Genomic DNA, 18,001 nt, shown 5'->3' with positions numbered 1-18,001 from the left:
CATTCTTATCATTTTTAATAGTGTTACTATTAAAAACTATGATATAGCCATTATATACTAGCCATTACCTCCCAATTAGCTTTTAACTCCTAGTTTAGTCTTATTTCTATAAGTATATGTTTATATCTACCACCAGTCCTTATGTCACTGTCTCTCCAAGTCATTTTGGTTTTCTGAAGTTTGTTCTCTAGTAGATACCTCAGGAAGGGCTGATGAGAACACTAGTCCCTGAGTTTTTGTATGTTGATAACAATGCTCTTTATACTTGAAAGCTGATTTTACTAGATATAAAACCCTTGGCTCACATTTTCTCTCTCTGAAAATGTTAAAATGCATTACTGTATTTTCTTACGGCATAAAATATAACTGTTTAAAAGTCTGGTGATAATGTTTTGTTTTTTTGTTTTTTTTTTTCTATTGTAAGTCACTTGCTATTTTTGCCTAGAGGCCCAAAGAAGATTTTCTTTTTGTTTTAAAGTGCAGAAATTTTAATATGTTGTGTCTTGGTATTGGTCATTCTGGGCTAGAATTTTCAGGTACCTGGCGTGTTTTGTTTTTTTTTTTAAATATTTAATTTAATTTTTTTTTCAGGAAAATCATCTTGAGTAATACTTTTTAGTATTTGCTATGTTCATTGCATTGGTTTTATTTTTCAGGGAATCCTATTATTGGTGTATTTCATATTTGCTTAATCTTCATTAGTTCTACTTTCTCTCAAATCTTTTCTCATTTATTTCTTTTTTATTTTTAAATTTTCCTCCTGTTACCCTTATTTTTCTGAAGACATTATCTGTTATGTTTATTCATTCTTATGTGTCTTCTATCTTCATTTCTTAAATGATTTTTTTATTTGTAAGTTTTCCTTGAGTTTTATGACCAATTTCTGAGTTTTTAAAGTTGTGACTTGTGTTCTCTCATGCTTGTGCCATTTTCTTTATGTGTTTTAGCTTATTTTGAAATAAAAAGCTACATTTTTATCTGTTCTGTGCATGTCTTTCTGGTATGTTTTCATTGTGTGGTTGCTATTCTGCTTATTGTATTTTTCTTTTAATAACATTTGCATTTATCCTGGTTTTGCTCAATTTTAATTCCTTTCCCAGCAGTTTCTCCTCTGTGATGGCCCTATCCTAGAATGGAGCCCTCGTGACTCAGTTTTAAGAGTTCATAGGGGCTGGACTACACCAGTCCATTCAGAACACTTTACTGCAGGCACCTTTCACTCACCTGCTATTGGAATGAGCAAAACACCTCCCAGTTTTGGCTGCTGTTCTCACATTGGTCTACTGAACTTTCCAGTGAATTAATTTTCCTATTTTAGTCTTCTCCTGTTACCAGATCCATTTTTCACACTGTCAATTCCCTCTGATTTCTCCTGCAAAGTCACTGAAACCATGCTGATCTGTTGATAGTTTGTCCTCACCTATTTCTCTTTGGGGTTTATGGGGATACTTTGTCACATAGCTTTGTTGTAAATGTTTTCATGGGTTTTGCCTTTGCTACCTAATTGCTTTTTGTTTTTATGTGGGGATTTAGACATTCTAAAACTCTGCTACCACTGCCACCATCTTCTCAGAATCCTCCTTCATGAGCATTTTAATAACTTATACTTCCTCATAGAAATGTATCGTCATTTACACAACTACTCCCTCAAAGGAGAGGTCAGGACTAAAGATAAAGATTTGAGAATTGCTTTTGCATATAATGGTATTTGAAGTGACTGCACTTGATGAGTGAGTTTGGATGGAGAAGAGGAAAGATCTAAGGATAGCCCTGAGACTTTCCAACATTTAGGAGTCAGGAAGAGGAGGAAGAAGATTTAGAAGGAACAGCCAATGAGTTAGGAGAACACTGTAACATCTAGAAGTCTAATAAAGAAAGAGTCTCAGGGAAGAGGAAGTGATGTTCTATAGGGCTAAGGCTGCAAGAGTCAGATGAGGACTGAGAATAGGCCATTGGTGTTGGTGACCTTGACAAAAGCAGTTCTTTGGAGTGGGAAGGGTAAAACTGTACTAAACTGGACTCTAGAGAAGGAGTGTTAAGGAAATAGAGAAGATATGCCTTCTTTTAAAAAATTTTAGTTTTATAAAAGGATAGTAGTTGGAGGGGAAAATTAGGTCAAAGGAAGATTCTTTTGAGGTCATATAAGAAGAAAGAATTAAAATGTTTTGAGAAGGGGAAATTCTGATGCAGAAAAGAGGAGAAATAACTTTGTGAATGGGATCCAGTGTGCAACTGGAGACATTGGCCCTATATGGGTACGTGAAGGAGGGAAGCAGGAGGGGTGACAGAGTATATAGGCACAGATGCAGATTGGATGGTTAATTTGGATATGAGAGGGTATAGAAGTTCTCATCTGAATGATAGTCTTTTCCACAGTCAAATAAGCATGGTTTTCAGTCCCATGGTTAGGGGGTGGGGTACGGTATAGAGGGGGATTTGAAGAGAAGCTCTGAAATAATTCTCTAGGAAGGCGAGTGTGTGAATTAACTGGAATAATGTAGCTTGATTGCTTGGCAATACTAGAGCCCACTTAGGGTGTAATGTCTTAAATTTAAAGAGAGTAGTCAGCATGGTTGCAGTTGTCTATAGCCACATTCATCTGCTCAGGTGTAGGCACAGTGTAACAGGCAGAGAATTGGATTTAAGGTTGTTATTTTGCCATGAAGTTATGAAGAAAGAAGAGAGGGGCAAGGAATTTGGGTTTATGCAGGGGAGTGCGTTTGGACCATATAGGCATAGTGATGGGCTATACAATCTAAGATAGACAAGGAGAGGAGTAGAGCCAAACTCTTTGTGCTCTAGTCGTACCAAACCTCTGTTGCCGGTACCCACATTCCACTTTTTCACCTCTGCCTGCATTCTCTGTGATGCCCTTCTTCTCCTTCTCCTTCCCTGCCCCCCATCTCCTGCCCAAACCACACACACATTCTCAGTATTCTTATGTTCAAATACTACCCATCCTTCAAGAGATAGCAGAAATGGTGCTTCCTTTTTGAAGTTTTCCCTCCTCACCCCCAGTGAACAGTGATCTTGTTTCTCTTTTTGAGCTCCTATAGAAATTTATTTCTAATTCTCTAATGGACATTTATCACTTGGTATTATAGTTTTGTATATCTGTTTTATCTCTCCTACTGTACTGTGTGGTTCCCAGAGACAGGGATTATGTTGATGTATCCTTAGCACTTAATACAGTTGATTCACAATGAAAGTTTGGTGAGTCAGGGAAAATCTCAATTAAGAAAATTTCTTCAGCATTTTCCAGAGCAATTGTGCAAACCAGTGTTCATGGAGATTACTTTTAGTTTCAGCTCTATAGTATTTTATAACTCATTGTAGTCTGCAACAATACTTTATTATTTTACATCATCGTTGTTATTGTTTCATTTATTTATCTTTCAGGAGCATCTGTCCTTGAAGAAGTATATTATTGACATTGTAGTTGAAAGTTCAGCTCCACCAGAGGTTTTGAAAGATGGAGAAGAACGGCAAAAAAATAAAAAAAAAGCCAAGAAGATAAAAGCACGGATGAACTCCAGGTACCTTAAATTCCTGCTTTAATGAATATCCAAAGAAGGCAAAAAAAAGTTTAAAATTGTTTGCTTCAGGAAAGCCTTGAATATAACACTGATGAGCCTAATTTATAGCCACTTTCTTTGATTGAGAAAGAAAACTGCATATCGATTGAAAGCCCTTGCTTTCACCTGTTAAGAGCTCTTCTTATAATTGGATGCCAAGGCCCTGCCAAACTTGTGCCTCCTCCAGCATACAATAGTATGTTTAAGTATGTGTAAACCAAGCCTATTTTTCTTTCCAACTATTGATTTTTAAATGAAGTATCAAAGAAAATCAATAGCAATCAACAAATAGAAGTCTGCTGGCTACAATGTCAAACCCCATAACTAAATTTAATCAATTTGGTTGCCTGTCACAACAAGAAAAAGTTGGAGAAATATCTTGAAATGGGAAGTGAGTTGTCAGACCTGTAGTTTATCATCATCCTCCAAAGTGACATTTGAAGATCAGACAGCTGTGTTATGTGCATCATTACCTCACAAGCTTGGAGCATCATCTGATGACTGATGACTCTTGTTTGAGGAGACAAATGTAGTTCCTCCTTAGTAGATAATCGTTTGCTATTTGAGGGAAGGTAGCCTGAATATGTTGTTTTACTTTTATTCCCAAATTTCTCAACAGATGAAAAATCTTGACCCATGGGATTACAGGAAAAAATAGGATTAGAATAATGGTGAATGTTGCAGTTGTTTCTCTCTAGTTTCCATGTTCAGATTGTGAACAAATAAGGTATCCATTTCATTTTACAGAACCAGTAACAACTTCAGAGTGTTCATTCAAGCAAAGAATAGAAAAGGCTTTTTGATTTTGGCTTTTGAGGTATCTTCAAATTTCTTTCAAAGAACAGTTTTACAAAATTATAGCTTACTGACCTTTCTTTCTATTTTATGCTAAGAACTTGCCGGCCTCTTAACAATGAATGCCATAGAACCTGTTCCTTGGACATCTTTTCTTCTCAGTCTACACATTCCCTTGGTGAACGTCCTGTCTTGTAGATTTAAATACTCTCTACTTGCCAACAACTACCAATTTAAATCTCCAATTTAACCCAAGCTTATTATGTCCACACAACACTCTCAACCCCAACCTCCTTATTCCATAGTCTTCTCCCTCAGTGAATGGAAACTGTTCTAGTTTCTTAGGCTAAAAACCTTGGAGTCATCCTTGACTTCTGTCTTTCCCACCCTTCACATCTAATCTAACTGATAATAATGTTAGCTTTGCTTTAAAATACATCCAGAATCTGACTATTTCTCTCTAACTCTACTTCTCCCTGCCCCCCCATCTCTCACCTGGATTATTGCTGTAGTCCTCTGATTTACCTCCTAATTTCTGTCTATTCTAAACACTCTAGTCAGAATGAGCTTGTTTAAATGTAAGTCAGATCATGTCACTTCTCTTTTCAAAACTTCAGGGCTTTTACACTTAAAGTTTATCCTTTTTTCTGGAAGGCTTTTCTCACATGCATCCAGACAGCAGCTCTCTTACCTTCTTCAGGCCTTTGCATAAATGTCACCTTTTCAGTGAGGCCTCGCTTGAGGGCCTGATTTTTTTTTACGTAAGTAATGCTTTTTATTAAAGAAAATCTGAGAAATACAAATAATCATAGGAAAAAATACCTATAATTTTGCTGCTATTAATGTTTTGGCATATATAACCTTTTTATGAATATAAACCTTAATTTTTAGACTTTTCTTTGCAATCATGTATGATTTATTTAAGTGAAATGTAGCAATCGTAAATGTACAGCTTAAGTTTTGATAAATGCAGATACCAATATAATCCATACCCTTATAAAATTTAGAGCATTTCCATCATGCCACAAAGTTTCTTTGTACTTCTTTGTTGTCATTCTCCCACCCCCCTGATACCTGGCAAGCACTGATCTGCTTTCTGTCATTATAGATTAGTTTTCTGTGTTCTGGAAATACAAACAGATGAAACCACATGCTGCTGTGGCTAGCTTCTCTTGCCGGTTATACTGTTATTTTGAGATTTATCTTTGTTATTGTGTGTATCAGTAGTTTGTTCCTTTTTATAGCCAAATATATCCATTGTATGGAGAGGCTACAACGTTTATCTCTTTATCTGTTGATGGACGTTTGGGGCATTTATAAATAAAACTCTTATCAAGTCTTTGTGTGGACATTTTCAGTTCTTTGGGGTAAATAACTAGAATTGGAATTGCCGAACTGTTTCCCTTAGTGGTTTCACCATTTAAAACCTGACCAGCAGTCTATGGGAGTACCAGTTGCCCCACAGTCTTGCCAATACTTGATACTATCGGTTTTTAAATTTTATTTAATTCTAATGGGAGTGTAATTTATCTCATTGTGGTTATAGTTTACATTTCCCTGGTAACTAATGGTATTGGGCCTATTTTCATGTGCTTTTTAACCATTCAAAATCTTTATGAACTGTTTATTGAAGGTTTTTGCCCATTTTTTAAAAATTGGGATTTTTGTCATTTTGTTTTTGAATTGTTTATGTATTCTGGATACCAGTTGTCAGATATATGTATTGCAGATTTTTTTCTCCCAGCTTAAAAAGATCGTCTCCTATATTTTCTTCTAGAAGCTTTGTAATTATAGCTTTTGCATTTAGATATATGATCCATCTCAAATAAATCTTTGGGTATGATAATAAAGCTTAAGTCCAGGTTTATTTTTCTATATAGATAGCCAGCTCCAGCACAATTGGTTGATGGAGCTTTCCTTTTCCATTATACTCTTTTGGCATTTTGGTTGTTAAAAAAAAAAAAAAAAACAGAGACTCTACCCTGTAAGTGTGTGAGTCTATTACTGGACTTCCTATTCTATTCCATTGGTTTACTTGTCTGTTTGGCACTCTGATTTAAAAAAAAAAAATGTGGACCTGTCCAGTTCCGTTCCACTGATACATTTGTTGATCTTCAAACTGTCTTGATTGCCAAATCTCTATAGTAAGTCTTAGAATAAGGTAGTAGAATTCCTCCACCTTTGCTTTTCTTTTTCAGGATATCCAGGGTCTCTTGCATTTTCTTATAAATACAGGGATCAGTTTGTCAGTTTCTTTAAAAAAATAATGCTGATGGGATTTCGATTAGGATTGCAATGAATGTATAGATCGACTTGGGAAGATTATGATGTATATCTGCATTTCTTTAGAGATTCAATTTCTGTCACTAATGTTTTGTAATTTTCATTGTGTGGATCTTAGAAATATTTCATTAAATTTGTTTCTAGTATTTTCTGGTTTTTGATGCAGTTGAAATGATATTTTTAAGTTGTATGTTGCTAATATACAGTAGCATAATTGATTTTTTCAGGTTAACCTTATTTCCTGGGTCCTTGCCAGACTGACGTATGAGATTTTGTAAATTTTTTAAGGATTTTTAAATGTATATGAAAATGATATCTGAGCATAAAAGCAGTTTTATTTCCTCCTTTCTAATTTGTATACCGTTTATTTCTTTTTATTGTCTTAATTTCCTACCTTGCACCTTCAGTGAAATGTGTAACAGAAGGCTTGGCCCTGATCTTAGGGGGGCAGCATTTAGTATTTCACCATTAGGGTATAACGTTAGCTGTAGGTTTTTTTGTAGATATTCTTTATCAGGTTGGGAAATGTTCTTCAGTTTTTGGTTTCCTGAGAGTTTTCATCGTATGTTGATTACATGTTCTCAGATGCTTTTTCTGCAGCTATTGAGATAATCATGTACCTTTTCTCTTTTATTTTATCAGTGTGGTGTATCGTATTTTTATATGCACATCACATAATTCTATTCTATATTGCATTTTTTTTTGATGGTATGTATTTTTTTTTGTCACAACTTCAGCCATTTCCATTATTGTAAAATATGACATATGTAAAGAAAGGTATCAACTATCGATGTATATATAAAAAGCAATTATATAGATAATTTCAAAAATTGTCCTGGGTTACAGTTCCACAGTCTCAGTCCACTCCCTGTTACAGAATACAAGGTATATACAGAAAGATGAAGACCTTCAAGGCACAATTCAGTGAGCAGCTATAGAGAACATCCCAAAGGATGCTATAGGCTTCAGTTCTACCATGTCATTTACCTCCTTCTAGCCATTCCAAAACCCCAGCATCTGAAAATATATATATATATAATTATATAAAGTTTCAGTATTCATAGACTTTGTTAAATCTTATTTTGTTTGTTGCTACCCCTTCCTCTCACTGAATCTCTTTCTCCATCTTTTAGGGGTGTCTAGGCAGTAAGCATCCTAACTTGTTCATATTAAAGGGTGTGTCAGCAATATGGGGAAGGGGGCCGCATCTGATTGTTGATCATCAAAGGCTGTTGCCTGTGGATTTTAAGACTTGCCTGGTATAGGAACACTTTGGTGGATTTAAGTTTCTGAAAGACAAAATGTAGTTGAGCGAATCTTTTACAGAGTAGAGACCTAGGTATTTGGGAACTACTTTTAGTAAGGGTGTGGCATCCTGTGGCCATTTGGGATGTCTGGTTAGAGCTTGCATAAGAGAAGCCTCCAGGATAGCCTCTTGACTCTATTTGGGATCTCTCAGCCACTGTGACCTCAGGTTGTTACCTTTCTTTTTTCCCCTTTTGGTCAAGTAGGAATTTTCAGTCCCTCACTGCCAGGGCCAGGCTCACTCCTGGAGTCATGTCCCACATTGCCAGGGAGATTCATTCCCCTGGGAGTCATATCCCTCATTGTGGGGATGTTGTTTGCCAAGTTGGGCTTAGAGAGAAGAAGGCCACATCTGAGCAACAAAAAAGGTTCCCTGGAGGTGCCTCTTAGGCATAATTATACGAAGGCTCAGCCTTCTATTTACAGTCCTAAATTCCACAAGAGCAAGCCTCAAGTCAAGGGCTTGATTTAGTAAATCATGGGTTCCTGACTTCACTTAATCTATATTCTCTTCCAAGATAAATGGTCTGTTTCTTACAGTATCTTCACTTGTTGTACAGTCATCATCACTCTCAACTTTAAACAATTATAACATAATACATCCCAGAGCTCTTATGAGCTGCTAATTATTCATCCCTAGTATGAGTATAGAATTGGTAAGACATTCCTATTAAATATAGTCTTTAATATGTAATGGGTAGTTTTTCCATACCACTCTGTTGTTAATTCTATGCACCAGTGCCATACCGTATAAGTATATCATACTATCACTTATTTAGGTTTGTGGTGCTAGTCTCTGGGTTACATGCATTTAAACAACCATTTACAAACATGTTCGCCTTTAATGCATCACTGATACTTATAATACCATTAACAAACCACAGTCATACCTGACAATTCCCTTACCATTAAGAGCACCCTCATTATCATATCAGTACATATTAGGTTAGTGTTCCCCCATCACTGGCTTCTATCTCTAGGTCCCCTTTATTCTACATTATAGACACTTACTTTACATTTTTCATGGAGTTCACATTAGTGGTAACATTCAATATCTTTCGTTTTGTGTCTGGCTTATTTTGCTCAGCATTATATCTTCAAGGTTCATCCATGTTGCCATGTTTCAGGACCTTGTTCCTTCTTACTGCTGCATAATATTATATGATATGTATACACCACATTTTGTTTATCCATTCATCTGTTGAGGGACATTTGGATTGTTTCCATCTGTTGGCAGTTGTGAACAATGCCGCTATGAGCATCAGTGTGCAACTATCTGTTTGTGTCACTGCTTTCAGATCTTCTGGGTATATACCAAGAAGTAGAATTGCTGAACATAGGGTAACTCGATATCTAGTTTTCTGAGGAACTGCCAAACTGTTTTCCAGAGTGGCTGTATACAGTCCCAACAGGAATGAATAAGAGTTCCAATTTCTCCACATTGACTCCAGCATGTGTAGTTTCTTTGTTTGCTTAATGGCAGCCATTCTTATTGGTGTGAGATGATATCTCATTGTGGTCTTGATATGCATCTCCCTAATAGTTAGGGAAAATGAACATTTTTTCATATGTTTTTTAGCCATTTGTATTTCCTCTTCAGAGAAAGGTATTTTCATATCTTTTGCCCATTTCATAATTGGGCTGTTTGTACTATTGTTGTCAAGTTGTAGGATTTCTTTAGATATGCAAGATATTAGTCTCTTATCACATACATGGTTTCCAAATATTTTCTCCCACTGAGTTGGCTGCCTCTTCACTTTTTTGACAAATTCCTTTGAGTTTCAGAAGCTTTTGATTTTGAGGTGTTCCCATTTTTCTATTTTTTCTTTTATTGCTTGTGCTTTAGATGTAAGGTCTAAGGAGCTACCTCGTATTACTAGGTCATAATGTTTCCCTACATTTTCTTCTAGGAGTTTTATGGTACTGTCTCTTATATTGAGGTCTTTGATCCACTTTGAGTTAATTTTTATATAGGGTGTGAGGTAGGGGTCCTCTTTGATTCTTTTGGATATGGATATCTAGTTCTCCCAGCCCCATTTGTTGAAGAGACTGTTATGTCCTACTTCGGTGGATTTGAGGGCCTTATTAAAAAATCAGACAACTATAGATCTGGGGGTCTATTTCTGAATTCTCAGTTCGATTCCATTCATCAATGTATCTGTTTTTGTGCCAATACCATGCTATTTTGACTACTGTGGCTTTATAGTAACCTTCAAAGTCAGGAAGTGTAAGTCCTCCCACTTTCTTTTTCAGTATGTTTTTAGCAATTAAAGGTATCTTCCCTTCTGAATAAAGTTGAGAACTAACTTTTCCAAGTCTGCAGTGTAGGTTTTTGGGATTTTGATGGGAATTGCATTGAATCTGTAGATCAGTTTGGGTAGGATTAGCATCTTAATGACATTTAGCCTTCCTATCCATGAACACAGAATATCCTTACATCTCTTTAGGACCGCTTTTATTTCTTTTAGTAAAGTTATGTAATATTCTGTGTAGAGGTCTTTTACATCCGTGGTTAAGTTATTCCCAGGTACTTTATTTTTTTTAGTTGCTATTGAGAATGGAATCTTTCTCTTGAGTGTCTCTTCAGTTAGGTCATTTCTAGTGTACAGGAACATTACTGACTTATGTGCATTAATCTTGTATCCCGCCGCTTTGCTGAATTGATTAGCTCAAGTAGCTGTGTTGTTGATTTCTCAGGGTTTTCCAAGTATAAGATCATATCTGCAAATAATGACAGCTTTATTTCTTCCTTTCCAATTTGATGCCTTTTATTTCTTCGTCTTGTTGGATTGCTCTGGGTAGAACTTCTAGCACAATGTTGATTATTAGAGGTGAGAGCGGGCATCCTTGTCTCATTCCTCATCTTAGAGGTAAGGCTTTCAGTCTCTCACCATTGAGTACCATGCCAGCTGTGGGTTTTTCATATATGCTCTTTATCTTATTGAGAAAGTTTCCTTCAGTTCTTACCTTTTGAAGTGTGTTCATCAAAAAAGGATGCTGAATTTTGTTGAATGCTTTTTCTGCATCTATTGAGATGATCATTTGATTTTTCCCTTTTGATTTGTTAATGTATTGTATTACATCGATTGATTTTCTTATGTTGAACTACACTTGCATGCCTGGGATGAACCCCACTTGGTCATGGTATATGATTTTTTTAAATGTATCTTTGGGTTCAGTTTGTAGGAAAATTGTTGAGAATTTTTGCATCTATATTCATTAGGGAGATTGGCTTACAGTTTTCATTTCTTGTAGCATCTTTATCTGGTTTTGGTTATTAGAGTGATATTGGCTTCATAAAATGAATTAGGTAGTGTTCCATTTTCTTCAATTTTTAAAAGAGTTTAAGTAGGAATTGTGTGAGTTCTTTTTGGAAACTTGGGTAGAATTCTCCTGTGAAGCCGTCTGGCCCTGGGCTTTTATTTGTAGAAAGCTTTTTGACGACTGATTGGATCTTTTTGCTTGTGATCAGTTTGTTGAGTCTTCTGTTTCTTCTCTTGTCAGTCTAAGTTGTTCATGTGTTTCCAGGAAATTATCCATTTCCTCTAAATTCTCTAATTTGTTGGCATACAGTTTTTCACAGTATCCTCTTATGATTTTTAAAATTTCTTTGAGAGCCGCAGTAATGTCCCCCCTCTCATTTATTATTTTATTTGGGTCTTCTGTCTTTTTGACTTTGTCAGTAAGCTAAGGGTTTGTTGATCTTGTTCGTCTTCTCAAAGAACAAACTTTTGATATTATTTATTCTGTTGCTTTTTGTTGTTGTTGTTCTCCATATAATTTATTTTTGCTTTAATCCTTGTTATTTCTTTACTTCTACCTGTTTTAGGATTAGTTTGCTGATCATTTTCTCGCTTCTTCAACTGTTCCCTTAGTTCTTTGATTTTAGCTCTTTCTTTCATTTTAATGTATGCATTTAGAGCTATAAATTTCCCTCTCAATACTGCCTTTGTTGTATCCTGATTTTTGATGTGTTGTGTTCTCATTTTCATTCGTCTCTAGATTTTAGCAATTTGTCTTGCAATTTCTTCTTTGACCCACTGATTGTTAGGAGTGTGTTGTTTAATCTTCAACTGTTTGTGAATGTTCTTGATCGTTGATGGCTATTGACTTCTAGTTGCATTCTTTTGTGGTCAGAGAATGTACTTTGAATAAAGTCAATCTTTTTTAATTTATTGAGGCTCATTTTATGCCCCAGCATGTGTTCTATCTTGGAGGAAGTTCTGTGAGCACTAGAGAAGAACATATATCCTGGTAATTTGGGATGTGATGTTCTATATATGTGTCTATTAAGTCTAATTCATTTATCACATTGTTTAGGATCTCAGTTTCCTTATTGGTCCTCTGTCTTGTTGATTTATCTATAGAAGAGAGTGGTATATTGAAATCTCCCACAATTATTGTGGAAACATCTGTTGCTTCCTTCAGTTTTTGCATGTACTTTGGAGTACCTTGATTGGGTGCATAAACATTTATGATTGTTATTTCTTCTTGGTGAATTATCCCTTTTATTAATATATTTCTATACTTCTTTGTCTCTTATGACATCCTTGCATTTAAAGTCTATTTTATCTGAAATTAGTATTGCTACCCCTGCTTTCTTTTGGCTGCAGCTTGCATGGAGTATTTTTTTCCTGTTCTTTCACTTTCAGTTTCTTTGTGTTGCTGTGTCTCAGATGAGTCTCTTGTAAACGATATTTTGATGGTTCATATATTTTAATTCATCCTGTGTATCTATATCTTTTAATTGGGGGGTTTAATCCATTCACATTTAATGTTATTACTGTGAAGGCATTTCTTGAATCAGCCAGCCTATCCTTTGGTTTTTGTTTGTCAGATATATTTTTTCCCACTCTCTCTTTATTTCTTTCAGTGTTCCCTTACTAAATCTCCTTAGTTCTGAACCCTTTTCCATACCTCTCTCTCCTTCCTTTGTTTCTCTGCTGGTGGGACTCCTGTTAGTATCTAAAATAGGGCAGGTCTCTTGTTAGCAAATTCTCTCAGCATTTGTTTGTCTGGGAAGATTTTAAGCTCTCCTTCAAATTTGAAGGAGTGTAACTTTTTTTAACATAAATATCTATTTTATCCAATAATAATGTAGCCACCCCAGATTTCTTTTGATTATTACTGGCGTGGTATATTTGTTCCATTCTTTCACCCTTCACTTACTTGTATCTTTTTGAATTTAAGGTGAATCTCTTGAAGACAGCCTAGATTTGGGTCCTGCTTTTTTATCCATTCTGCCATTCTCTGCCTTTTGCTTAGAGAGTTTAATCCATTTACATTTAAAGTCACTACTGAGATTAGGGAACTTTCTTCTGCCAGTTTGCTATTTAGCCGTTGTATGTCTTATACCCTTTTTGTTCCTCACTTCCATTAATGTGTACTTTTACATGGATTTGATTTCTGTGTTGTACCATATTGAGTGCCTTCCCATTTCTGTCAGAATATATCTTCCGTCTGTTTTCTTTGTGTTACCATGGGGTTAAGTTTAATGTCCTAAATATATAGCAATCATATGTTGTTTGATACCAACTTAACTTCAATAGCATGCACATACACTTTTCCTATATCCCTCTGTCCCCCCATCATATTTTTGTACTTGTTGTTATTTGTATCTTTGAATATTGTATGTCCATAGATTTATAATTACTTTTATATATTTGCATTTTAGCACCTGTAGGCAGTAAGAAGTGGATTCACATACCAAATAATACACTGCAATAATACTAGCATTTATAATTACCCAAGTGGTTACCTTTATCACCAGTCTTTATTTCTTTATGCCACTTTGGACAACTGTCTAGTGTCCTTTCCTTTCAGTCTGAAAACTCCCTTTAGTATTGTAGGGCACATCTCGTGGTGATGAACTCCCTCAGGTTTTGTTTATCTGAGAATGTTTTATTCTCTCCCTCATTTTTGAAAGAAAGTCTCACCAGATATAAAATTCTTGACTGGCAGTTGTTTTCTTTCAGCACTTCAAGTATTTCAACCCATTGTCTTTTTGCCCCCATGGTTTCTGATGAGTAATTGGCACTCTCATCTAATTTTTTACCGGCTTGTATTTAATACCTTGTTTTCTTTTGCAGCGTTCAGAACTCTCTCCTTGTCCTTTGCATTCAATATTGTGATTATTACATAACCAGGTGTGTTTTTTTGTGTGTTTATACTGTTTGGTGTTCTCTCCACATCTTTGATGTACACATTCATGTCTTTTCCTAAGTTTGGGAAGTTCTCTGTTATCATTTATTTGAATATTTCTTCTGCTCCTTTCTTTCTTCTCTTTTTGGATCCCCTGTAATGTGTATATCAATACACTGAATAGTATTCCAGAAGTCTCTTAGGTTATTTTTGCTTTTTATATATTTTTTTTTCTTTCTGCTCCTCACCCTGACTCATTTCAAGTGTGTTGTTCCCAAGTTCCCTGATTCTTTCTGCTGTTGGCTCCAGTCTGCTCTTGAAAACCTCCTGGGCATTTTTCATTTCGGTTATTATGGTCTTCAACTACAGTAGTTGTTTTTTGTTCCTTTTCAAAATTTCTGTCTCTTTACAAGATTCTCATATTGCTCATTCATTGTTTTCCTGATATCATGTAGTTCTTTTCTCTGTATTTGCCTTCTTCTCCTTGAGCATTTTGAAGATCATTTTTTTAAAGGGTTTTTTTGATTTGTCCACATTCTTATCTTCTTTGTTGTTTTTTTCTGGATTTTTATCCTCTTCCTTTGGATGCGCTGTCATTTCCTCTTTCATTGTTTGTCTTGTTGCACACTGTACATTTTAATACTTTAAACTATCAACTCTGGAATTTATTCCCTGAGATGTTTGTTTCTCAGTTTTGTAACCAGGTGGTGATAAGACAGAGATTTTCTTTAGCTTCAGCATCAGGAAGGTCTGCCCAAAGTGAATACAGTGTGGAGGGTTTTCCCCATATTTCTGGGCCTTTTGTTTGTCCTGGGCTTTTGTTTGTTAGTTGTTTTGGAGTTCCCCTGTTTATAGGATGTCCCCTCTGTTTCCCATGGACATATCTCACTCTCCTGGGTATTTGAAGTCAGCAAGCCTTTATCCCAGACTGTCCCCTCTGTAGTTTTTTATTCTCCTTTTGTTGTTTGAAGTTGCTTTTCCTTGCAGGTCAAATTTTGGGAGGAGGGAACATTGGAGAAGACTTCCCAAGTCAGTCTTTCCCAACCAAAACAGGGCCAGAGGTCCATAAAGTGGTTGCAGACCAGCCTGGCTCCGAAATGCCCTGGGAAGGTGATCAGGAAGGGCTGCAAAATCTTCTCCAACAGCTCCCCAATGCTGAGCTTCCCTGGCCTTCCCAACTAATGCAGTCCTTCGGCTTACTGTCCCCCACAGACCTGAGGAAGTGCACTGTCTTTAAGTCTCCACTGCCATCCACCCTGTCTGGGGCAGTTGGAAACAATAACTGCTGCCACCTTTATACCAGGAATGTTGAAACAATAGCTGCCCTTAGAGCTGGGCCCCCAGGGATCCAAATTTGCTAATCAAATAACGTGATTAGTAATCAGCCATGCCCACCCTGTTCTTCTGATTGAGGATTTTTATGTCCCTTTCTGTCACCAGCGAGTTAGCCAGGGGATGGACCCCCGCTGTAGCCTTTGGTGCGAGTTCAGGGGGATGGGTGTCAGGAGCTATTACAGGGGGAGCAATTTACTGTTCTTTATCATATTTTATCAGCCTCTTCCTCCAGCTCTTCCCTGGATGCTGTACAGTGTTCTTCTGGTCTCCAGAGTTTCAAAATAGTTATTTTTGACAGTTTCTGCCTGTTTAATAATTGTTTTGGTAGAAGGACTGAATCCTGCAGTTTCCCACTCTGCCATCTTCCCACAATCCTTTTAGCTTGCTAAATTTTTCAAAGCATTTGTGCATTTGTGCTCTTGATGAAAATTAGTCTTTAATTTCCTTGTAATGTCTTTGCTTTTGGTATCAAGAGATTGCTGGTGTCATTAAGAAAGTTGAGAATTGTTGGGATGTAGTTTACCAATTAAAAATATAATCATTTTGACCCAAATTATTTACCAGTTTCTTCTTCAGTTTTGGCCATTTGTGTCTTTAAAATAATTCATCTAAATTGTTGAATTTATTAGCATAAAGTTGGATACAAATTCCATTGTTATTCTTTTAATGCCTATAGAATCTGTGGTGACATCCCCTCTTTCATTCCTGGAAATTGTAATTTGTGTTTCCCTCTTTTTTCTTTGATCAGTCTTGCCAGGAATTTAACAATTTTATTAACCTTTTCAAAGAACCAACTTTTTGGTTTTTCTTTGATTTAATATTCTTAACTTTATTATATTTTCCCTCTGTTTCACTTTGTACATATTTTGCTTTTTTCAGTTTCTTAAGGTAGTTGCTTTGATTAAGGATTTGAAACCTTTCTCTTTTTCTAATATGTGCAATTATAGCTATAAATTTCTTTCTAAGCACTGCTTTAACTGCATCCCACATATTTTGATATCCCATGTTTTTATTTTCTGTTCAAAATATTTTCTATTTTGCCTCTTAATTTCTTTCACTCATAGGTTATGTAGAGGTGTCTTGCTCAATTTCCAAATATTTGGGGATTTTCCAGGTATCTTTTTGTCTTTGATTTCTATTTATTATTCTTTTGGTCAGTGAAGATACTGAAGTAGTTTTGAAACATTTTGGTTGTGGGATTCCCCTGTTAGACGTGTAAAAATTATTGAGGACCCAACAGAACTGTTTATCTGGGTTATATGTATCAATATTAGTCATATTATAAATGAAAACTGAGAAGTAAAAATATTTATTAAATCATTTAAAGATAATAAACCCATTAGTTGCTAATAGGTCAACATATTTCTGTAAAAATTAGAATTTAGTAAGAAGAGTGACATTATTTTTCATTTTTGCAAATTTCTTTAATGTCTGGGTTAATAAAGAGAACTAGATTCTCACATCTGCTATTGTATTCAGTCTTTTGTGGTATTATACCTCATGTAGCCTCAACTCAACTTATAACATAATGTGATTGGAAAAGTAAAATCAAATTCAGGTCTATTTGTTTATCTCTAATGTCCATGTTCCATGATACCATGTTGTTCTTCATTTATACAAAGTAAGTAAAAAAAAAAAAAAAAAAAATGATGATAAGCAACAGCTCAGAAATTAGCTGTTCATTTCCCATGTCTCTTTCTTGCCTAACTCTCCAGTTTTATCATATTGCCAAAAGAGCAAATCTCATGTACTGGGAGATAATCACCCTGACCCAAAGCCTTCTTTTATAGTTCTGCTCTGTGACCAGGTAATCAGTATCCTGTTTATGTTGCTAGAGAAATTAAACAAGAATCTGAAAGGAGAATGTGTACTTAGGCAACCTGCTTTTAGGTAATTCAAGTCGAATCAATTCTGTTAGAAGTCCAAGTCCAGTATGTGATGATTCTTTTTATTCTTCCTCTGGCAAAAGAGCCCTGTTTTTCTTATTCTTCCTTCCTGTTTTTAAAAACAAGGCAGATGGTTTCTGTTAGACTTCATCTCAAAAGCCTGGGATTGAATCCATCTATGTCATATAACCTTGAAAAAACTTCTTAACCTCTCAGTGCCTCAGTTTCTTTATAAAATGGTTACATATTTCATAGACTTATTATAAGAATTAAATAAATTAATGTTAACTGTTCATGACATAGTAAATGCTATGTAAGAATTTACAACTACACTAGGAATGTTTTTAAAGTATATAGTGATTTTCCATATTAAAAAAAAATACAGGAGTGACCTTTAATTTGTCTTTGTTAACATGGTTCACCATCCTTGTAAAATATCTCAGGTTGGGTTTATTCCAAGAATGTAGGGTTGGTTGTATATTTGAAAATGAATCAGCGTAATTTACCATTTTAATAGAATAAGGAAAAAAATCATGATTCAGTAGATTTAGAGAAAGCAGTACATCCGTTTAACAGAAAAACTCTTAGCAAAATAAGGTTATTGAAGGAAACTTCCTGAATCTGATAAAGATATCAGCCAGAACTCTAGAGCAAATATCATACCTTGTGATGAACTATTGA

At 35.5% G+C, this 18,001-nt stretch overlaps 1 protein-coding gene across 4 annotated transcripts in view; it reads left to right on the top strand.

Annotated features, from left to right (window-relative positions):
* The window catches only part of SCAPER (S-phase cyclin A associated protein in the ER), a 600,702-nt gene that overhangs the window by 277,729 nt on the left and 304,972 nt on the right, over positions 1 to 18,001 (top strand). For all 4 annotated transcript variants that reach the window (XM_037833320.1, XM_037833321.1, XM_037833318.1 and 1 more), the window contains exon 21: positions 3,400 to 3,536. In XM_037833320.1, coding sequence (XP_037689248.1) covers positions 3,400 to 3,536 — 137 coding nt within the window. The remainder of the gene's footprint in view (positions 1 to 3,399; positions 3,537 to 18,001) is intronic.

Source organism: Choloepus didactylus, chromosome 4 (genome assembly GCF_015220235.1).
Source record: "Choloepus didactylus isolate mChoDid1 chromosome 4, mChoDid1.pri, whole genome shotgun sequence".
Classification (NCBI taxonomy): domain Eukaryota; kingdom Metazoa; phylum Chordata; class Mammalia; order Pilosa; family Megalonychidae; genus Choloepus; species Choloepus didactylus.
This window is presented reverse-complemented; position numbering and strand designations above follow the sequence as displayed.